Raw genomic sequence first — 25,084 nt, 5'->3', positions numbered from 1 at the left:
AGCTTTCTGCCAAATGTAACATAGCTTGGCCGCTCTGCAGACAGTCAGAAAAAAAATGTATTCTGAGAATGAATAACCTGTCATGTAATTTTGGTTGTAGCATGTGGAATGTAGATTTATCTAGTCTGTTATCCTCTATGCATAAAATGTATGTTGCCCAAAAAAATTAACATGGAGGGGTAAAGCCCTCACACCTTCTGAGAAAATCATCTTAAAGAGACATTGGAACACAACATAACATCACCTGTTAGGTATGCATGGAAATACAGTGAGCAATTTCACAACAATTCAGAAGAGTGTACTGTAACTGGAAGCCTCTGACACAACATACGTAGAACACAGTTTGTGGCCTGTTCAGAGTGGAAACATGCCTTGACAAGTCATTATAATATTTGAACATATACAAATTGTTACACTGCATTAACAAGGCCTCCCTGTGAGGAAAATTGCCCACCTGGTTGATGTACAACATAGTGACATCATCAGGACATGAAATCACTATTGTGTGACACAAAATATCTCACATCATTCTCACAGTTGTCGCCCACAGCCAAAAACAGAAGCTGATGACGTTTACTTGTGAATATTGGTTCAAAGGAACCAAGAAGACCCCATAACGGGGCTGCACAATGCTTCCGACTGCAGCTAGGAGGGCTGTATATACTCAGACAATTTGAAATCATCTCCACAGGGCTCATCTACATTCCAGAGTTCCTTGGCAAGCACCTACATGTATGTGTACACCTCAACACCACGGCACCAGGTGAGGTCTTCTTCACTGATGAGTGCAGAATTTGTCTGACCTTTATAATAATCGAAGGAGGATGTGGAGAGAGCAAAGTCATGTTAGAGGAGCCATATACACCATACCACGGAACCAGCAATGGGGTGGATCTGTCGTGTTTTGGGTCGGCATCCATGTATGAACGTTGGATGTTGCTCATTGTCATTCACATCCCTATCACAAGTGTACAATATTGGGTCTGAATCCTCCAGTCCACAGTTCGGCCAAACTGACAACATATAGGAGACCAATTCATCCTGCAAGTTGGCAATGCGCGCACATCCTCACGTTGACATCTTCCTCGTGTAGGCCCAAATAGATGAGAGAGAATGGTCTGCGATGTCTGCTGGTATAAATCCAACTGAACGTGCTTGGGACCAGCCGAAACAGGCGTTGTGAAGATGTAGGAACCCTCCCCTCATCCTAGACTACCTCTGAAGCGCTGCTGTCAAATAGCGGGAGAATTTAGAGCAGGGTACAACATACCACAAATGTTCAAACCATGCCTCAACATACAGGCTGAAGCAACGCCATACTAAGGTGACCAATTTCCAGGTTTGATAGACTGATGCACTTTCTGAAATACGGTATCCTGTTTTCATAGTTTTGTATGTACAATTATCCCTCATTATACAGCCATCATTTGTTCTAAGTGTAGTTGGCGCAATAAAGAGGGTGGCATTAAATGGAGGTCACGTTTTAAAACATTAATTTGAATGACTTGCTGCATAATGATATACTGTACAGGGATATTCTGGAATAGTATTAATTCAACATTTAATTTATGGAGGTATTCTGTATTCATACAATACCATGACAGATGTTACCAGCAAATTTTACACAGTTATTATAAGCAAAGTGAAATACATTTATTCAGCTCTGAAAAATGATTTCAATGGACCATACAGATACACAGACAGGACTGAAGTTTGCAACGGGTCAAGGTGAGCCTCGGCCAAGCTCTTTATCCTTAAATCGCTTTTTTCAGGGTTCAAAAGGTATGCTCAGAAACAGTCCACTGTGTTAAACCAGAACGAAATTCCCATTGTATGCCATCATCATTCATCCAGTGCAGGTACAGTAACACCCTTGGGCTACAACAATTGAGCTAATGAGCTACTAATGAGAGTGAGTAGCATCCAGTCTGTTCACATTCCTAAAGGATTGTGTAAAAACCATGTTCCCATATGAAGATAAAATTCACCACGTTCCTGTCAATTTTTAAATCAACAGTTGGCGATATATATTGAGTACGCTTATAACACTGTATGACACTTCTGCACCTGTGCTACCAATGACAGATGGCAGTAGGGTGTGGCATTATATCAAGATTGTTACTATGCTACTTCCATTAGGAAAATCTGTTCATTGCTCATCATGGGCGACAACTAAAGGTGTCGATATATGGTTAGCAATATATAGGGGGTTGACTGTATTCTTCAAAGCTAAAATGTTATTCGTTACATAAAGTGTGCATGTTCACACCACACTTTGTTGGGTTGTAAGGGATCCAGGTGCTGAAAAACTTTCGTCTGAGGTGTGTATTTTGACATTTTCAGCAGAATGATTTTATTAAATTAACTCGTTTCTCCCTCCAGGAGGCTTCCTGAATATTTTTCTTCCTTGTGTTCAGACTAGGAATCACAACTTAAAAGAGACTAGATGTTTAATCAGAACTGATAAAAAATGTTTGAAGGCATCTTGTCATTTTTCTGTTCACACTTGCTTCCAAAGAAATGTTCGATGGGCATGTTAAGTTTCATTTTCCATGCTACACAATGTTCAAACTTTCCACTTAGTCTTAGAGTATGTAAAAATGGCCATTCAATAATATATGTTTTATCGTGCAGCTGCATGCTGGACACGAACCTACTATGGTGCTGCAGCAGGGGAAGAGGTGATACTCCCACATGCCACATCCCAGGTGGCAGATAGGAGGGTGCTCACTAACTTGCTGGCGGACTTGAACAAAATAAAATAGCTCCCCTAGCTACCAGTCGGGTCCTGCATGTTGGTGGTAGTTGTGTGATGGTCGCATACCTGAGATCCGTGACTACATGGATCCTGTCCTGCATCTGCGACTGGGCAGGCCTCTTCAGGATAACCGCTGCCCACCTTACGTGGGGAAGGCCCTGGAAAATGTGGGCTAAACATCTGTAGTCGCACTAGAACCTGTCCGGGAATCCTCACCCAGGAGGTAACTCCAATTTTTGCAGATGAAAATTAAGAAAGAATGATACGATTATGAATATTGGAACATGGAATGTCAGGACTCTTCTAGACTTAAAGAATAATAACAACAGACTAGAGAGAACAGTTTTCATTACTCACGAGTAGGGCCCGGATGTTGATGACCTAAAAATTATCGAAAAATGACCTATAAAATGTCCCTAAATTTCTCTTAAATTGACTTCAAATTTTAAAAAATTACTTCATAAAAATGATCAATTTCATAATAATCGTCTTAAATTTTGAATACGTGGTTAGATTTTTAGTAAAATTAGTGTATTACTGCTAAGTTATCTATATATATATATATATAAAATAAGAGTTTTGTCTGTACATTGCTCAGAATTTAAAAAGAATGGTCTGTATTGGTCCTGTCCACAGTAACAAGGAAATGCACTTTTTAATTTTCCATCATGTCTGTCTGTCTGTCTGTCTGTCTGTCTGTCTGTCTGTCTGTCTGTAGGTATGTATGTACGTATAAGCATCACAAGAAAATGGCGGAAGAGAATTAAATGAAAATCAGTATGTAATGTCGGGGAATAAGGCACTACAATCTAGGCTAGAAATAATTGTATTCACGCTGGATGAAATGGTAGTTTAGGGGAAGTTGCCTAAAATTAAATTTTTTAAGTTCTATTGAAAAGTACATCATAAAAGTTATAGAGAATAAATATTTCAATTATGTCCTATACAGTTTTACCATACCGACTATGATAATAAAATTGATGTATTTAGTCTTTTGTTGCTTAGTCTATATCAACGCCGAGCATTGCTAGCATGGAAATATTGTTTAATCATGATAACTGGCTATGGTTTTTGTCATGATTGTTTTAAAGTGTAAAACCGCACGGTCATTGGTCCGTATTGACAAGGAAAATTGTGAAGATGATCATAAACAATGAGAAAAAATCATAAAAGAACAATCGTTTGAAGAACAAGACAAGAGGGAGTCATGAAAGAAGGAAGGACCGCCTTTACATTAGATGCTGTATTATCCGCGAGTTTGAAGAAAACTACAGGTGAAGGCTACAATATTGAAACCTAATAAAACTGATCAACAACATTACATTGACCATTGTTGTGGTGTGATTTGAGTTTTCTGTTGCCACTCATCTCCAATAGATGGGATTACTGCCGCTCCCCGATTAAAACAGTATGACAGATCTAAGTAATTTCTCTTCCACCTAGTCAATACAACTCAATATATTAGAGTTAAATCCTCATTAAAATAAGAACATACATACATGATGTGACCGTTCACCATCATGCTATGGACATGTTAGGAGGTCTGGCTAATTATATATGCCGTTTTCCGCAACATCCTGTGACATATAATGCAGTAGTTAGCACTCTGTATGTCAAACCCGGGTATGATTCGCGATACGCCAGCCCGAAGGGAGCAGTTTTCTGCGCTGTAACAAGAGAAGGATAGCGCAGTATTGCTAATCCTTGAAACCACGCTCTCTTTCCGAGCGAGCGAGAAGGGAAGATAACGCTACGCACGGAGATGGAGGTTATTGGAGACTGGGCCAAATTAAGGTGTGTTAACCTTTGAAAAATAAATGCCCACTATAAATTCAACACCATGTTCATTAGTACCACTTCACCATAATTTACGAAAAAGAGGAAGAAGAATACTTCTACATAAAATAATTTTTCTAAATTTATAAATCAGGTCCCATTCGAACCAATGTATTATATGCTGACTGTCAATGCATAGAAATACAATACTTCAATAATGGATCAGTAATGACGCCTATCATACAGTAGTACGCAGATGAAAGGTGACTACTGAAATCTGACAACATGTGAGAAAAAGTGGGAGATATTGCATGATGAAACATGATGCGTGATTTTCCAAAAGGACGCTTTGGAAATTATGAATGACCTACTGATCGCTTTGGTTTCACATATGTTCAGTAGAAAGTAGAGGTCATAAGCTTTAATTCGACTGTTATCACGTCGCTCAAAGACTCTGATTACCGGACAGTCATTTTCAACAGGAACATAATTCATCTCCCCCCTGACCATTTGTCCGGAGATTAGAAGTATAGCCAGGACCCAGGTAGTGTATCTCATTCTCATCCGTGTAGCTGCAGTGGTAACATGTTACTTTATTATCGTCTGTGTAGTTGCAGCTCAACACATTAGAAGTGGACCTGGATATCAGTGATTTGGATATCAGTGTACAATGAAGAAACACAAGAATGTGATGTAAATATTTTTACGGAATAAGCCGTGTGGTACAAGTTAATGTACATAATTGCCGAATAGAAGCCTTAATTTGGCATTTTAACATCACAATCGTTGAAGACAGTCAGTTATGACTTATGGTGCAATCACCAACGGAGGGCAAACGCTTCAGGTTATTTGGCGTGGTGAGACAATTAATATACGAATGTTAATTATTACCGCTCCTGAGCACTTAAGAACGAGTGGCATTTAGCAAAAATTAAATAACTGTTCTTGACAAAATTAATATTCGCATCCTCCAGGGACATTCGTTGTAATAGTCTGTGAGACGGTCAGGGAATGAACAGTGATTTTTACAAACTTATCACTACTTGCGTTAATCTATTTCAACTTAAGAGTGGATCTTGTTACAAGTAGGCCCATTTTTGAAAGTGCATAAACAGTATTTAATAATTCATTCTCCATTTTTCTGTGTGTTCGTGAGTGGTCGTCGACCCCAAGACTCGGAGCCTACAAGAGTCGCGCCTGAGTGCCTGCGATCAGCTTTACAGGGAACGTCCAGAAATTCAACTGAGAAGACAACAGTTCGAGTCGTGGATCGTCGTATGAAGAGGAATCGAGGACTACCAGGAACAAGAATATTCATCATGTTCGTGTAAAGATCTATGATGTACCCTAGATGACAGCAAGCCTTACTCACCATGTGTTAAGTACATGCTTTTATATACCCTAAACACGAGATGCATGCCAGTAATAATTTTATTTTGTAAATATTATAATGTCATAATTAAACATTAAATGTGTAGAGAAGATTATGCGCGTATGACTGGGAAAGATTTATTATTATTAGTTAGAATCATCAAGTGATTTTTAAGATAATCATTGATATTCAACAAAATTCATTTGCATGAATTATTACATAGACTCCAAAGTTCTTAGCTTATATGAACTATCTTTGGGAAAAACTGCAAGTTAGCTAGACTTATATTTCTTCGTCTGGTAAAGATCTTCAGAGTAGTTTGGATATAAATTATACGTTTGTGATTCAGGTATTTGTAATCCCGGATAATATTAGACAATCATTGGAGTTGATCCAAACCGAGGTATAATTAATTTATAATTATATATGAAAATATGAGAAGGATTAAATAGCCTGAAAAAAATGGAGTCTTCTCTGTGAATTAAATGAACGGATTGAGATACGATGGCTTGATATGAGAGGGCGAAGCAGTAACATGTCATGTTGTTGGAGTGGTAAGGAATAATAAATAATTATAGCTGTTGTGAGATATTGAATTGGGCTGAATATATAGCCAAATAACAAGTAATAAGAAATAATGGCTTTCAAGTGAGTGCATACTTGACAATAAGCCGAGATGATATGTAAGGAAAATGAAAGAAAGAGTGAAGGACGATTTATGGGGTCCGCAGCCTAGGGCTAGTTACGCAGCTGTTATAGTGATTGACAAGTTTATGGCCGGTCGACTGTAGACTGAGCGAACCCGGTCGACTGTAGACTGAGCGAACCCTTGCAGTTTCTAGCAAAGCGATGTTAACGGGCCAAGCTCTTTTCATTCACCAGTTTAATCTCAATCCCATTCTAATTATACGTTGCGAGTAACATGGATAATTTCCTGATTTTGTGAAGGATAGATCCCTTCTCATGCTAGGTATTAAATTAGCCTCTGATTGGAGTTCAAAAATTTTTACCTTGGAAGCCGAAACCTGTTGGTTCGAATGATGCTGGAGTGAAGATTTAACCAGATATTATGGCTTGGTTAAGCCATATCTTCAAGATGTGTTGTGTAAATATATTTGATTTTTTTTATATGTATGTTTCTGTGTGTTTTATTATTTCCCAAAGTGTTCTATGGTGATGGGTTCGATTCCAGCTTGGGCTGATTTTTTAAAAATATATAATTAGTTAGGTAAACCCAGGATACGCACATATATGGTCAACGTGTATGTTCATCGTAAGTGTTCAATGTAAATATACATTTGTCGTGGTCAAATGGATCACTTGTTCGATACTCGGCAATGCAATCTCGTGTGTATAACCGATGTGCTTATATTGTGCTATAAATTATTTTTCTTTCTCTATCCAAATCATGACCAGTAAATAAAGGATACCTGGTTCTTACCCAGGAAGCTCGAGTTCGATCCCCGGTACCGGAACCATATTTAATATCCATTTGTGACGAGAGTTTAATAAATAAAGGATACCATTCAATATCCATTTTTTATAAATAAATAAACTCATATCAGTGTATGTTGATCGAGTGAATTTATGTACGCCAAGAACTAATTATGCCAGGACAATTTCAAGAAAAGAAGGCATATAATGTATATAATTGTGTCAGTTCAATTGTTTTCTTTGCTCATATGTTGAGATAGAACATTATTTGTGTGGTTCATATCAGTATAAATAAAATGTTTAGAATATATACTTGAACGGAGATTCTTCTCAGTTAACAAATATTAGCATATTCCTCTCATATTATAGAATCCTACTTTCATTATTTTAGATAGTGCCTATTTTATTTCTTTATCGAACATTCCACTACCCGTGTTGCTCTCCAAATTCAGCCGGTGATGCTATGAAAGTAGGGAGGATGAGACTTCAAGCCTGATAAGTGAATTCTGGCGGTTCTCATCCGAGAGTTCCATCTGTACATCTGTTTGTAAAACCAAATTAAGAAATATTGCCCTAATTATACTCAAGGTAAACCTCATTTTGTTACCCAATTAAGGGGGCCAGTTTCTTTCTTTTTTTCTTTCGCCCGATGTGCTCAGGGCTGGTTCATACTTAGTTTTTGTGCGACGACATATGCCCTAACGGTTACAATACATACATACATACATACATACATAATCATTATAGACTGTTATGCCTTTCAGCATTCAGTCTGCAAGCCTCTAGGAATTTACTAAACGTCGCCACAATCCTCGATTTGCAACTAGTGTTGTGGCCTCATTTAGTCCTATACCTCGTATCTTTAAGTCGTTAGAAACCGAGTCTAACCATCGTCGTCTTGGTCTACCTCTACTTCTCTTACCCTCCATAACAGAGTCCATTATTCTCCTAGGTAACCTATCCTCCTCCATTCGCCTCACATGACCCCACCACTGAAGCCGGTTTATGCGTACAGCTTCATCCATCGAGTTCATTCCTAAATTAGCCTTTATCTCCTCATTCCGAGTACCCTCCTGCCATTGTTCCCACCTGTTTGTATCAGCAATCATTCTTGCTACTTTCATGTCTGTTACTTCTAACTTATGAATAAGATATCCTGAGTCCACCCAGCTTTCGCTCCCGTAAAGCAAAGTTGGTCTGAAAACAGACCGATGTAAAGATAGTTTCGTCTGGCAGCTCACTTCCTTCTTACAGAATACTGTTGATCGCAGCTGCGAGCTCACTGCATTAGCTTTACTACACCTTGATTCAATCTCACTATATTACCATCCTGGGAGAACACACAACCTAAATACTTGAAATTATCCAACTATTCTAACTTTGTATCACCCATCTGACATTCAATTCTGTTGAATTTCTTACCTACTGACATCAATTTAGTCTTCGAGAGGCTAATATACCATACTCATTGCACCTATTTTCTAGTTCCCAGATATTAGACTGTAGGCTTTCGGCACAATCTGCCATTAGGACCAAATCGTCAGCATAGGCCAGACTGCTTACTACATTTCCACCTAATTGAATCCCTCCCTGCCATTTTATACCTTTCAGCAGATGATCCACGTAAACTACGAACAGCAAGGGTGAAAGATTACAGCCTTGTCTAACCCCTGTAAGTACCCTGAACCAAGAACTCATTCTACCATCAATTCTCACTGAAGCCCAATTGTGAACATAAATGCCTTTGATTGCTTTTAATAATCTGCCTTTAATTCCATAGTCCCCCAGTATGGCGAACATCGTTTCCCTCGGTACCCTGTCATAAGCTTTCTCTAGATCTACAAAACAAACACAGCTGCCTATTCCTCTCATAGCATTTTTCAATTACCTGGCGCATACTGAAAATCTGATCCTGACAGCCTCTCTGTGGTCTGAAACCACACTGGTTTTCATCCAGCTTCCTCTCAATGACTGATCGCACCCTCCCTTCCAAGATGCCAGTGAATACTTTGCCTGGTATACTAATCAATGAGATACCTCGATAGTTGTTGCAATCCTTCCTGTTCCCTTGCTTAGAGATAGGTGCAATTACTGCTTTTGTCCAATCTGAAGGTACCTTACCAACACTCCATGCTAATTTTACTACTCTATGAAGCCATTTCATCCCTGCCTTCCCACTATACTTCACCATTTCAGGTCTAATTTCATCTATTCCTGCTGCCATATGACGATGGAGTTTATTTACCATCCTTTCCACTTCCTCAAGCATAATTTCACCAACATCATTTTCCTCCTCCCCATTTGCTTGGCCGTTCACAACACCACCAGGATGATTTCCTTTTACATTGAGAAGATGTTCAAAATATTCCCTCCATCTCTTCAGCGATTCCCTGGGATCTATGAGTTCACCTGAATTACTCAAAACACTTCATTTCCTTTTTCCCTCCCTTCCTAAGATTCTTTATTACTGTCTAGAAAGGTTTCCCTGCTGCTTGACCTAGCCTTTCCAAGCTGTTACCAAAATCTTCCCAGGACTTCTTTTTGGATTCAACAACTATTTGTTTTGCTCTGTTTCTTTCATCTACGTACAACTCCCTGTCTGCCTCGGCCCTTGTTTGGAGCCATTTTTGATAAGCCTTCTTTTCACGTTTACAAGCTGCTCTCACTTCATCATTCCACCAAGATGTTCGCCTTTTCCCATCTTTACACACAGTTGTTCCTAGGCATTCCCTTTCTGTTTCTACTACAGCATCCCTGTATGCCACCCATTCACTTTCTATATCCTGAACCTGCTTACTATATACTGTTCGAAACTTCTCACTAATCATATCCATGTACTTCTGTCTAATTTCCTCGTCCTGGAGATTTTCTACCCTTATCCGTTTGCAGACAGATTTTACTTTCTCTACCCTAGGCCTAGAGATACTTAGTTTACTACAGATCAGATAGTGGTCTGTATCATCGAAAAATCCGCAGAAAACTCGTACATTCCTAACAGATTTCCTGAATTCGAAGTCTGTTAAGATATAGTCTATTATGGATCTGGTACCCCTAGCCTCCCATGTGTAGCGGTGAATAGTCTTATGCTTGAAGAATGTATTCGTAACAGCTAAACCCATACTAGCACAGAAGTCTAGCAAACGCTTCCCATTCCCATTAGCTTCCAGATCTTCCCCACATTTACCAATCACCCTTTCGTATCCTTCAGTTCTATTCCGAACTCTCGCATTGAAATCGCCCATTAGCACTATTCTATCCTTGCTGTTGACCCTGACCACGATGTCACTCAATGCTTCATAAAACTTGTCAACTTAATCCTCATTCGCACCCTCACATGGTGAATACACGGACACAATTCTAGTCCTCATTCCTCCAACTGACAAATCTACCCACATCATTCGCTCATTTACGTGCCTAACAGAAACTATGTTCCGTGCAATGGTATTCCTGATGAAGAGCCCTACCCCAGACTCTGCCTTTCCCTTTCTAACACCCATCAAGTACACTTTATAATCTCCTATATCTTGCTCGTTATCTCCCCTTACCCGATTATCACTTACTCCTACCACATCCAGATGCATCCTCTTTGCTGACTCAGCCAGTTCTACTTTCTTTCTTCCATAAGCCCCATTAATATTGATAGCTCCCCATCAAATTCCATTTCGTTCGCCAAGTTGTTTCCAAGGAGTCCCTCGCCTGTCAAATGGGAGTGGGACTCCGATACTCCCATAGGTCCGAGGCTTGCTTAAAATGTTCTGAGCTCGGTAGATTCATGAAGCAGGATGCTACCCTACTTACACATAGTCCAAGTGAGGATCTCTCCTCTAACGGGTTATGGACCACCGGTGGATTGTATAGTCCTAGCCGCCTGAGCACAAGGAGGGCCATGACTCAGAAAATGTCCGAGATGCCCTCTCCCATTCCATAGTAACTGGTATCCCGACTCTCAGGACCACTTACTAGGCCACTCAGCCGTTGCCAATGGTTCACGAACTAGGACGTGACTACAGTAACCCATAAACATGAACCATTTCTACTAAAATAATGTGAAAAATATAATACTAACTAAACACTTTAGTTAGCATTGCAATACATCACCATAGCCATCCTCAAGTCATCAAAAGTGAAGGGCCAGCGGTTGTTGGCTAATACTGTTGTATTCTGAAGTCTTCACCTGACAGAATACTGGCTATTTGACATCCTGTCTGATACTCTGTATTTTTATCCAATACTGTATCCCCAATTTCACCTTGAACATTTTCTATACAATCTTCAGCACTCCTGATAAATCTGTTGACTTTTCCAATACCATGCCACTTTCTTCCAGGCAGGTTATGATTTCTGTCAAAAATGAAAAATATCATTTTATGCAAGCAAATTTACCTTCCATTTGAGAATCAGAAAACAGGTCCTGTGCACTCCTTCAGCATCTGACCTATCAAAGCCATTCATTACTTCTCTTACTATCTGAAAATTGACACAGTAGTATATGCATGCACTCAACCAGGTACCCCAGCGTGTTTAAACTGGTGCTGGGGGCAAAGCTACATCAGGGTCTTTATCTTTGAAGTACTTATTTTGGGATGGTGCTTTGACAAAAACTTTCTTGACTGTGGAAACTAGTCATCTACTTCTGGAAATTTTGATCTGACCTCTTCTGCGATTTGACAAAAAGCATGAGCCAGACAAGTAACATGCACCATTTTACTGTAAAATGATTTGATAGATTTTGCTGCCTTTATCATGTAAGGAACTGCATCTCTTAGGAAGAGTAGTACATTCTCATGTTGTAATCCACATGAATTTATCGAACAGTTCACATATATGACTGTCATCAACTGCCTCCAAAACATCTGAGGACAGAAGAAACGTTTGCCCAGGGCTATTAGTTTCTAGTGTCCTTATCACTTCATTACCTACGTAACGTCCCTCTGCATCTGTAGCCTCGTCAATCGATACGTAAATTTTCCCCCTTCAAACATCCACGTATTAGGTTTAATGTGTTTTTGTAACATTGATGAAATGAAATGGCGTATGGCTTTTAGTGTCGAGAGTGTCCGAGGATGCCCGTAGGCGAACTGCGCGTCGTGATTAGGATGAAATGACGATTAAGACGACATACACCCAGCCCCCGTACCAGCAAAATTAACCAATGATGGTTAGAATTCCTGACCCTGCTGGGAATCGAACCCAGGACCCCTGTGACTAAAGGCCAGCATGCTAACCATTTAGCCATGGAGCCGGACAACATTTTGATAGGTAGTTTTTATGGAATGTTGATTCGTGATGACCAGTGTGGTGTTCAAGGAAATGACTTAATTTAGGATTGCTTAGTTTTCCTAGCAGAACATTTGCACTAACAAACACTTAACATAATTCTTTATAAAAGGAAGATAACTTGTAACTTGATAATGAAGCAATTTCTTTAACATTAATTGGGACACTTTCCTTTTGTTCACATCTTCAAGACCTCGCAAATGGTTTTCGCACCCAACATGTTGTACGGTGAACCTTTCATCTTTAATTTTGCACACTTTACAGAACAATACAGTTCCATTAATTGAGAATGTTTTCACCAAACTCTGACACATACCGTTTTAAATGGCTTGCAGTTGACTGCTTTTGTTTTGGCATTACAAGATTGCACTGCACAACAAAATGTCACGTACCTACAACACACACATTTAAAGTCCTATTGTTGCCAGCTAACTGAGTGAACAATCAGAGGCCAGAGCTGAATCATAGCTGCCAACACTCCTAATAAAGCAAAACTCAGCACAAGTGATACGGCATTGAGGGGATTACCCCAGGTAATGCAATACTGATGCAATACTCACTTGCACATGAAGAAATCGATGACAAACTGTACACAAATGCATCACAGTCAAGAAAAATTAAAACTAAAACAGTTAATGAAAACAGATAGGCACTGCACAACTACAGTATATGGGTTATTCCAAGAATATTTAAGCTGACGTGTTTTTATAGTTTAGAAACACAGATACTAAAAAATTGACTAAAATGAACGTTTAACGATATCTGATAACAAAAATGACCTATAAAAGTATGAAAATTTTAAAAAATGACTTAAACAGACCTATATGTTAAAAAATGACTATTCTAGAAAATGTGGGGAAAATGCATTTTGATGACCTTTGAAAACCTCACATATATGCTGAAGAACACACTTAAGTGTCACTAAGCATCGTCTCTTGAGTACTAAAAAAAATTAAAAAAAAAAAAAAACTTATCAAAATCCGGGCCCTACTCGTGGGCTAGCTAGGTTAAATACAGACATTGCTGCTCTCAGTGAAACAAGTCAGTGAGCCCGGCTCAGGCTACACCATCTTTTTTTGGAAAGGTAAGGTTGGTGTAGGAAAAGAACATCAGTTCAAACTTACTGCAGCTAATAATGGGATCATCTGTCTTCGAATTCCTCTTCCTGGAAATAGATTTTACCTTTATCTCTGCCTATGCTCCCACTTTAGATGATACTCAAGATTCTAAGAACCGATTCTACCACCAACTCTGTCTTCTTGATAACGTAGATACTAAGGAGAAAATCTTGTTTGGTGATTTCAATGCCAGAGTGGCGAGAGAGAATTGATTATGGGAGAATGTCATGGGTGATCAAGGTATAGAAAATTGCAATGCAAATGGGCTGTTACTTCTTGGTCTCTGTGCTGAGCGTGAACTCATCACCAACACACATTTCCACCTACCTAGCTGCTTCAAGACCACATGGATGCATCCACATTCCAAACACTGGCATCTCACTAACTATGCCACCACTAGGCAGCGTGACGAAAAGGATGTTCTAATTACAAGGACAGCATGCAACAGTGACGACTGCTGTACTGATAATACACTTCTAATTAGTTGCCCACGGATCCTCTTACATCGTAAGCCATGATCTTACTTCTCAAACCCTTCCAGGAGAAAATTCAGCATCGCCAATCTCCAGAATGAAGTTGTTCACTACTTTCCAAGACACTCCTTCAAAGCAAGTAAATGTCCAGTCAACACAAAAGATGTTGAGTCAGAGTGAAACACACTAAGGAACACCATCAGTGAGACTGTAGAGAAGATCAGTCTATGATGTAAGGAAGAGAAAAGACTGGTTTAATGATAATAATGAAGAGAGACACAGTCCCATCAGTGCTAAAAGGAATATCCACCTGTCTCTTGCTCAGGACCTATCTTCCACTGAGAAGAAAGCATGTTATGAAGAGCTTAAGCAAAAAAAAAAGTCAGAGTGAAATAAGAGTAATCAAAAACATCTGGTGGTAACAAAAGGCTAAGGAACTACAAAATATGATGCCAGATACCTACGGAACTTTTATCCTGCAATAAAAGAGCTGTACAGACCTGTTCATACCTCATTGGGCACCCTGAAAACCTCCAACAATACTGCCATTTTCACTGACAGACAAGACGTACTGAACTGCTAGAAGGAACACTTCAGCTTGCTCTTAAACTGCAGTTCTGCTGCTGACAGCTTCCTCCAGCATGTGCCACAACATCCTCCACAACCTTGGAAGACATCCCCACCTACTTTTCAGGAATTTAGTAAGGCTCTTGAAAATCTAAAACGGACCAGCCAACATCTCCCTTGAGCTCTTCCAAAGTAGAGGCTTACCCCTGAAAACCAGACTTTTCTCCCTGATCCTTTTAACATAGGAATCTTTCAAGGTCACAGCTGACATGAAGAATTCCATCCTGGTCACCATCTTCAAAAAAAGCAATCAAAGCAGCATCTGTGCTAATTCCCGTGGCATATTCCTACTCTCCATAGCTGGTAAAATATTTGCTAGAATTCTACTGAATCGTCTCCAGACAGTCTCTGAGAAGGTACTTCATGAATCCCAGTGCAGGTTCTGTCCCTCAAGAGGCACTTACTGATATGATCTGTGTTAGACAACTCCAGGAAAAGTGCAGAGAACAACAAAAGGTTTTGCTTTTTGTGTTCTATGATCAGGAGAAGGCCTTTGATACAGTGCCTGGAGAAGCAATGTGGATAGTTTTAAGGTAATCTGGCTGCCCAGACCAACTCTGTAGTATTGATACAGGCACTCCATAATAATATGCTTGAACAAGTGCTTTACCAAACATACCTACAGAAATTCTATCATGCAATAAAAGAGCTGTACAGACTAGCCCTAGAACAACATAATTTCCTCTATCAACGGAGAGGGACGTGGAGAACAGAATACGTGCTGACCCTATAGCTTTTGAATGTCTTCCTGAATAAAGATCTAGGAATATCAGAAGAATTTCCCGTCACTAACAGGCTTAAGCAAGCTGTGTATTTGCACCAACATTATTTGCATTGTATCTGGCAGCGAGGCTCTATGAGACAACATCTGAGAATAACACATGTGGAACATAAGTATAAGCTTGATGGAGGGCTATTCAATCAGGCCAGATTACAATCAAGAAAGACTTCCTGGTCTCACCCACATAACTGAACTGTAATATATATGTATGACAACACTCTCCAGGTGATACACTTGACGAGCAGTGAATGTCAGTTAACTGTTTCACTAGGGCATTTGAATGATTTGGCCTAACCATCAACATTATTAAAACAAAGGTACTAGCACAGCTCCTGGAACTGCCTTTCCAGATTTCAATATTTCTATCTGCCTCTGGAATAATTAGATCATTTCCTCTATCTAGAAAGTATTCTCTCTAGTAACTGCTCAATGGAGAGGGATGTGGAAAACAGAATACGTGTTGACCATATCGCTTTTGGATGTCCTGGACACCAAGTCTTCCTGAATAAAGATCTAAGAATATATACAAAATTGATGGTGCATCAAGCAGTTGTCATCTCCACCCTGCTCTATGGACGTGACCCCTAAAACAGGCTGGGAGTGGTAAGGAAATGGCCGTGGCCTTAATATAAGGTACAGCCCCAGTATTTGCCTGGTGTGAAAATGGGAAAGCACGGAAAACCATCCTCACGGCTGCCAACAGTGGGGTTCGAACCTACTATCTCCCGATTGCAAGCTCACAGCAGCGCGCTCTTGACCACTCGGTGGACTCTATATTGCTGTGATATGAAGAAACTAGAACACTTCCATCAACAAAAGCTCAGATATATTTTGAACATAAAAAGGGATAACAACATTCCAAACACACAGTTCTAGAGAGGGCGAAGATGAATAGTACACAGGCCACCATTGTTGGTCACCAACTCAGATGGATGTCCAACACATGAAAGACTTCCTCGAAAAAGTCTGTATAGTGAAATTAGTACAGGCAGGAGACTTCATGGTGCCCCTCTGAAATGTTATAAAGATCAGATTAAGAAGACCTTCAGGAGTACCGACATTGATCCAAGTACTTGGTATATCATTGCAAAAGACCACACTCGCTGCAGCAGCTCTTGCACAATTTACGTGTGAACATTGAAGACAGGAAGTAGAGAAGTTCCAGGCTCAACCATGACCTTAACAATGCAGCACTATTAAGAGATTCCATCAACCCTACAGTTTTTTTTTTTTTAACTTAGTTATGTTAAAATCCATTATTACAAAATCTATTTACAATTTTTCCATACAATTTACTGAAGCTTTGAGGTTCAAAAAATCTGGCTGTTTCAACTGTCCAATATTGCAAATGCCAATAAAGAACGCTATACTCTACTTCTCTTATATATTGCACGTTGTTTGACAACATTTACTTACACTATGTGGTTTCCTATGAATCCAACTCCTTTGCTGAATAGTTCAGCATTGAAGTATGCAGTTTATAGGGCCCTGGGCTCGATTTCTGGATGGTTTGGGGGATTTTAATTCCATTGTGGAATTCCTCCAGCTTGGGTACTGGGTGTGTGTTTGTTCCAATGCTCTTCTCTTCATATTCAGACAACACACACTACAAACCACCATACAAACACACAATAGTGAATATATCCCTCCCCCCTCCGCAAAGCGTTGGCACCAGAAAGGGGATCCGGCCGTAAAACAGTTTGCACCTGCAAACATACAGGTGTAGGAAAAACAGATTTTTTTTTGTTTCCTTTGAAAACTCTTGCACCTGCTCTTTCCTTTGCTATACACTCCACACAACTTTTATATTACCTTCAGTCTCTAGCTGAAAGATTCTGGCTCCTTGGCTGAATAGTCAGCAGCGAGGCCTTTAGTTCAAGAGTGTCCTAGGTTTGATTCCCAACTGGAACACAGGTTTTAATCACGTTTGGTTCATTTCTCTGACTTGGGGAGTGGGTGATAAAGTTAGTCTTAACACACTCTTCTTCATATAATACATACTTATTGCATGACTTTTAGGCCCATTTTCTTCAATGAATGTTAAGTGTTAACACTCCTGTTAAGGAGACTCAAAGAGACTTAACACATAATTTAACACTAACATATTGTTAACACTTGTGTTAAATTAAGATGGCAGCAGCCCTGTGTTAAACCTCTCAACAGTTGTTAAAATTTCAAAATGGTAGCATGTAGAAGACGTAGCAGGGGGTACAAAAAAACACGAAATAACATTGCCGTGGACGAAGCTTGTGTAGTACGCATTTTTGCCGCTAGGTGTGTATAGTGCAACTCATTGCCAGTTCAGTGCCGCCTGTATTGTAGACCTGGTTTGTTCTTTTCATCTGCAGTGATTATTTTTGCTAGCGCTGATTTGTTCTTGTTTCATTTTTTATGATGGCAAGTTTAAGTGAACAACGTGCAAACGTTTTACTGGGAAGGTTTGAGAAGATTGAGCAACAGTGTTCATCAAAATAGATCAGATTTGTGGCAGATAGGAGACAATGCACCTGCACACACAGCTATCTCTAGTTTTTGGCTAAAAATGGCATGGTTCCACTGCCCTACGCCTGACCTAGCTATGTGCGATTTTTCTTATTTCCACGCATGAAAAAGGGCATGAAAGGACACTGATTCGACAACACTGAAGAGGTGATATAGATGATTCCCACAGGGAACCTATAAAAACCGTAAGGCAAAGGATTATTATTAATTCGTGTGGCTATTTCTAGCCAAGTGCAGCCCTTGTAAGGCAGACCCACCGATGAGGGTGGGCGGCATCTGCCACGTATAGGTAACTGCGTGTTATTGTGGTGGAGGATAGTGTTACGTGAGAGTTGCAGGGATGTTTAGGACAGCACGAACACCCAGACCCTGGGCCACTGGAATTAACCAATGAAGGCTAAAATCCCCGATCCAGCCGGGAATCGAACCCGGGACCCTCTGAACCAAAGGCCAGTACGCTGACCATTTAGCCAACGAGTTGGACAGGCAAAGGATGGACCACAGTAAGAAAGAACTAATTTTTTGAGTTGTCAGAAAGAAGTTTTCTACAAAGATATATAACTGCCAAAGCCATAATAAACAAGGAACTAGAAGAAATTGTAAATAGGTTAGAGTTCCCAATAGATTAAAACTTATCAGTGTCTCCAGAGCAGCAATTGCTTATAGTTCTTACAAGGAAAGGCCAGAAGCTGCACCCTACCAATTTCCAATGAGCTTCAATGTTCCTCTTCGGGGACAATAAACAGTAACTCGTGTATAAGGGTTTAGGGTCAATGCGCTTTCGTTTTTTTTTTTTTTTAATATTGAGGACGAATGTCATGATGCAGGATCCACTGCGGACAATGTGGAGGTGACAGAACACTAAAAGGTGAAGGCATTTTACTTAAACATGTCAGGTACGCAGCCTAATAATTTCCCAAAAGTTGATGAATCCCCCTGATTCCAACGCAACACATATACGCCTGGAGAGTTACAACACAGTCAAGCGGAGCAATGGCCGTGTGGTCACCGTACTTGTCTACGAACTTCGACAACGTGAGTTTGAATCTCGTCATAGCTATATATTTTTGTACAAAGTAAATTATCATTTGACTGAACGTGAAGATAAAAATGCAAATAAAAATATTAGGCAAACTGCAGTGAACTTTATTTTCTACCTCAAATTAATATATAGAGAGAGGAACAGTGAGAACATTTAGGCCTATATTTATTTCAGGTAGAAAATAAAGAGTACTGTAATTTGCATAATATTTCTGTTCCCTCTTCACGTTCCCTCAAACGTCAATTTATTTTGAACAAGAAACATACCTGCGACAAGACTCGAACTCACATCTTCGAGGTTCACAAGCAATGGTGACCACCAGATTGACTGCGATGTAAGTCTCCAAGTATATATGCGATGCATTGGAATCAGGGCTTCATAACTTTTTCAGAAACTATTACGTTGCGGACCTGACATGTTTAAGTAAAATTTGTTTGCCTTTTAGTGTTCTATCACCTCCATATTGTCCGAAGAGGATCCTGCATAATGACATTTGATTTCCCTCGCCCGAAAACAAAAGACTGACCTAAACCCTTACACATGAGTTACGGTAGAGTGTCCCACCACCACCACCACCAGTACATTGAAGCTCGCTGAAATTGGTTGCCGCAAGGTCTGGCCTCTCCTTGTTAAGTATCGTGCTTCAGACTCTTCATGTAATTGTAGGCGACTATGTTCATGAATGCAAGACAAGAGTGTGTAGAATTCTGCAAAGAATTCCTTCTGCCATTGCAGCATTAACAAGGCATTACATTATTATCCCCGCAATAAAAGAATGCCCGAAAATCATTTAAGACATATAAATGATCACATTTTCCTGGTGATGCAGGAGCCTTAGATTGCACTTAGCATCATCATCAATGTCTCACTCCAGTCACCCGGGTGTGGCTAACAAGCCTCTTCCACTCCTTTCTGTCCCTCCACTTTTCCTGTTCCATTACTTCCGCCACACTGAATCCAGCTTCTCTAATGTCCTTCCAAATCTGATCCATCCACCTTCTTCTCGGTCTTCCAACTGGTCTCTTTCCCTTAACTTATCTTTCCAATTCCCTTCTTGCTACCTGTTCCTTTCGCATATATAAGAATGTTGTGATATAACAATCCGTTCTTTCATTTTTCAGCACACTTGCATACTTTCAAATTAAAACTATAACAAAATTTGTTTTGCATTCATTGTAGTAACGCCTTTGTTGCCTCTTACTTGAAATGCTTACGTCTTAGCGGTCTCCACTAACCATAACCTATAATAATCTCAACCATGTGTGACAAAATACTATTTCAACACACCACTAGGAACACTTTATGTAAAGAAACAAGACACTCACTGTCAAACGTGTTCATAAATCTTATGGAAAAGTGTTAATTTATTTTTAACAATTGTTTCAGAACAAATTTTAGAAAGGTGTTCATGAAACAGGGTACTATTGAATGAAGTGTTAAATTAATAACAATTATTAGTTAACATTTGTTAAGTAAAATTTAACAGAGTTGAAGAAATCGGGCCTTAGTGCCACGAGTGTCCAAGGACATGTTCGGCTCACCTGGTGCGGTTATTTCTATTTGATACCCATGGGCGACCTGTGCATGTGGATATGGGATGGTGGTAATAAGGTAGGGACAGGGTGAAACCCAGTGTCGACACATAGCTTACTCCTGTCGAATAACACCAAGGGGTCTATTCAAAGCTTTGTCTCCTTCATCCGACGGACGAATCACCATTAACAGCGCCATATGCTCTTACTCCATATGAACATTGCGGAGAGGTTTGGAATTTAATACAGGCTTTTGGCACATAACCCTGCCGGCCGACATTTTGATGGTGACATTTTTTATTACATGTGACAAATATCACTTTTGATCCGTATTGATGATATTTCATTGAAATAATAACAGTGAGTTATTTTATTAATTTGGCCACCTAATCAATACAATAAATCTTGTCTTTGTTGAATTAAATTGACATGTTAATTAAAATGGTACATGTTTTGCCTTACATATAGGCATCATCAGCCATGGGATTAACCTTGAAATAAAATCAGGCACCTTATTTACAACAAAATAAAACTAATTTATAAAAAGCCTTGAAGAGACTTGAAAGAAAATTAACATATGGTAAAAGACTAGTACAGTGTTCGTTTTAAAGCTATACTATGAGTGAGAAGTTTACATTTGGTGAAAGTATTTGCAATAGTGACAATGGAACACTACTATTGTAAGTAAAATGAATAAAGCAACATTTTGTTACAGACAAGTGGTAAAATTGCTATAAAATGATGTTGACCGACTAGCGGTTATAACTAGATAATGTTGAGAATCGCGATCAAAATCATATTTTTAAAACAATGTTGAATAAAATAATGTTGAATAAAATAATGTTGAAAGATGGTGAAGTGACCTGTAATTATTTGTTTACATAAGATAAAAATATGGTGATGATGTGGTTCACTTTGATGAAGAAGTACGAGGTTGTAGTTTAAGGTTAATATACAATGTTGATATTGGACCTCGATGGACGACCTCATTTGATATGCTTTAACGTTGTTAAGACATGTAGGTTTGTTGACATGCTGGTTGAAAAGGCAATGTGACAGTTGAATGTAGCTAACGTGTTGAATGTTGCATCAAAGGTAGAATCTGTAAAAGGGAACCAGAAGTGTGGTGTTAATTTTATGAAAAAAAAAAATCATAATAAATACACTTACCATTTGACAATGGTGAGTTAAAAGATGTTGACAACTGTCAAGCTCTTACTACGTGTGTTATAACTGTAGGTTAGTATTGGAGGGAGATCTGTTTGCGAAGGCGTGACTATGGGCTTGTACTTCTTCATCAAAGTGAACCACAACATCACCATATACTTTTGACTTTTATCCTATGTAAACAAATAATTACAGGTCCCTTGACCATCTTTCAACATTATTTTATTCAACATTATGTTTTAAAAATACGAGTTTGATCACGATTCTCATTAATATCTAGTTATAACCGCTAATCGGTCAAAATCATTTTATAGTAATTTTATCACTTGTCTATAACAAAATGTTGCTTTGCTCATTTTACTTACAATAGTAGTCTTCCAATGTCACTATTGCAAATACTTTCACCAAATGTAAACTTCTCACTCATAGCATAGCTTTAAAACCATACCATACGTTACCATACCATACGTTAATTTTTTTCAAGTCTCTTCAAGGCTTTTTACAAATTAGTTTTATTTTATTGAAAATTGGGTGCCTGATTTTATTTCAATGCTAAACCTATGGCTGATGATGCCTATATACAAGGCAAAACATGTCAATGTAATTACACAAAGACAAGATTTATTGATTAGGTGGCCAAATTAATAAAATAACTTATTGTTATTATTTCAATCATTCAATCAATGACATTTTTTTCCGACCAACGGGACTCGAAACTGGTTAACCTCAGTATCAGACCTTGGACTTGATGCCTTAATAATCATGGCCACTGGGTGGGCTATACATACAATATAATACACCAACAAGCACCACATAAACGTGCAATAGTAAATACATCTCTCTACACTGTTAGCCTCATGAAGGGCATCCAGCAGTAAAATATGCCAAGTCCACATGAGAGATGCAACTAGCACCCTCTGAGCCAACACAGTATGGGAAAAGTGGTGGAAGTCTTTAGTTAGAGGTACTTCTTTATTAGTTTCACATGTTATATCCTCAAACATCAGAACTGTCAAAACTATTGTATAATGTTTTATCAAACACCAAGTAAAATTTACACTCTGAACTTGTTTACAGGTGGAAGTTTATGCTAATCATTACCTTCATCGCAATTAACATAACTGATCTATAGTAATGTCATAATCACTTTCTCACATGTCTTCATATCTGCTCGTAAACAATTACATTAAAAAAAGCAATAAAAAACGTGAACAGTTAATCTTCCAGAACAGTATCATCCTCCTGGCACACTCATAATACATCACCTGGATTGATTACTAATTGCTGAACCATTCTTTTTTTCTGTCACTAATATACCAGGCCAAACAAGCAAGGTTACAGTCTTCACTGGTGCAACAAACAAAAAGTGAAAAGTGATTCAATGGCGCCTTCTATAGAGCAACCCCAGAGTTTTACAGAAAAACAACTATCACCATTGCATTCAGAGGGAAATAAATGACTATAACTAATTTCTGGTGCAGTTGTGTCAGTTCAAAACCAAGCGTGTCTCAGACAACTCTGTCACTGACTTAACACACAAATATAACAAGCAACTATACTCCGATGTAATAGATATGATTTCTTATGAAGTTCATGTGTGATCTTGACACAGAATATAACAGAATAATCAAATGAGCTGTACAACTTAAAGTAATTTCAGTCACACTTTAATATCTTTTATGTCTGATAGACAAAATCTAAAACAAGAAACAGTAATATTTTCAATCCTTTTTAAATTTAATCTATTTGCATCCTGGATCACAGTTTTCAGAATGTGATTTTTAAAAAAGAACAGCATAATAACATATCCTCCCATGGCCAGTGAAAAAGTAGCTTAAGCCCAGTTGCACTTTGATCCTGAAAGTGGAAACCAACTTTGGTGTTTTAATTTTACAAAAGGAGAAGGATGTTGAAAATCTCTAATATATCAATCTTAATATGAGAATTAAACATAAAATGTAACTCACATTCTGTTGACCTTGCATACTTCTTGCTTTACGTAACCGATTCTTGCAGGCATCCAAATCTAACCTGCAATGAACAAGTAAGCAATAGAAATGAACAAAAGTTAAAATTATATTTTAAAAATCACAAATGAATTGTCAAGTAATTAGACAAAAAGCTGAAAACTCCTCAAAAATATGTGTTAAAAAAAAAGACAAAAACACACACACACGGCCTGCATAAATAAGGACCTGTTTTAAAGTAACAAAAATTGAGATTACTGGAAAATTGTGTGTCCAACAGCGAGCTTTGCTAACACAGAAATAATGGCTGCAGTCATGACTGTCTCTATGTTTGTCCAACCCTTGTCCCGTTTCCCTACGGGGTCGGGTATGAGGTGAGATGAATTTGTCGTGGCGTTTTTTTATGACCGGATGCCCTTCCTGACGTCAACCTCATCAGAGGAGTTAATGGGAGATGAAATGAATGACGTGATATATGATAGTAGGGAGAGGGTGAAACCCGGTGCCGGCACATAGCCTACTCCTGTCGAATAGCACCAAGGGGTCTGCTCAAGGCTTAACGTCCCCATCCGACGGACGAATCACCATCAACAGCGTCATATGCCCTCACTCCATATGTGCACTGCGGAGAGGTTTGGAATTTAATCCAGGCTTTTGGCACGCAATCTAGTGATTAGAAATTGTATACCACCACCTCCCCTACCCTGCCGGCCAACATTCTGATGGTGAAAATTTTTTCGACCAACGGGACTCGAACCGGCTAACCTCGGTGTTAGACCGTTTTAGACTTCAGCGCCTTAACGATCATGGCCACCAGGCGGGCTCATGACTGTCTCTATAAGGTACCGTTTTGAGTGGCTTAGATGGTAGAATCGCTGACCCAAGTTGGCGGGTTTAATCCCTGTTCAGTCCGATGGTATTTGAAGGTGTTCAAATACGCCAGCCTCAAGGTGGTTAAGATTTACTGGCACATACCAGAACTTCTATGGGAAAAATTCTGGCACATCGGCATCTCTGAAAATCATAAAAGTAGTGGACGTAAAACTTCTAACTATATTATGTCTGTAAAATGAAAAATCGCGAGCCCTAACCACCAGCTTTTAATTATTAATCTGGCATTACTCGTTAGTTCTTTAGGTGTGCCGTTACTTGCTAGTGAGTGCAACGGTCGCCTTTATGTTTAAAGGCTAAATTACGCCCATGTAAAGATGGAGGTATTTTTAATACGTCAAAATTTCAGATATTTATTTTATTTATT

At 39.1% G+C, this 25,084-nt stretch overlaps 1 protein-coding gene across 3 annotated transcripts in view; it reads right to left on the bottom strand.

Annotated features, from left to right (window-relative positions):
- The window catches only part of EndoB (endophilin-B), a 243,010-nt gene that overhangs the window by 125,735 nt on the left and 92,191 nt on the right, over positions 1–25,084 (bottom strand). For all 3 annotated transcript variants that reach the window (XM_067145790.2, XM_067145793.2, XM_067145791.2), the window contains exon 5: positions 23,827–23,890. In XM_067145790.2, coding sequence (XP_067001891.1) covers positions 23,827–23,890 — 64 coding nt within the window. The remainder of the gene's footprint in view (positions 1–23,826; positions 23,891–25,084) is intronic.

Source organism: Anabrus simplex, chromosome 4, assembly GCF_040414725.1.
Source record: "Anabrus simplex isolate iqAnaSimp1 chromosome 4, ASM4041472v1, whole genome shotgun sequence".
In the NCBI taxonomy this organism is placed as follows: domain Eukaryota; kingdom Metazoa; phylum Arthropoda; class Insecta; order Orthoptera; family Tettigoniidae; genus Anabrus; species Anabrus simplex.
Note: the sequence above shows the minus strand (reverse complement) of the source record. Positions and strands in the feature narration are given on the sequence as shown.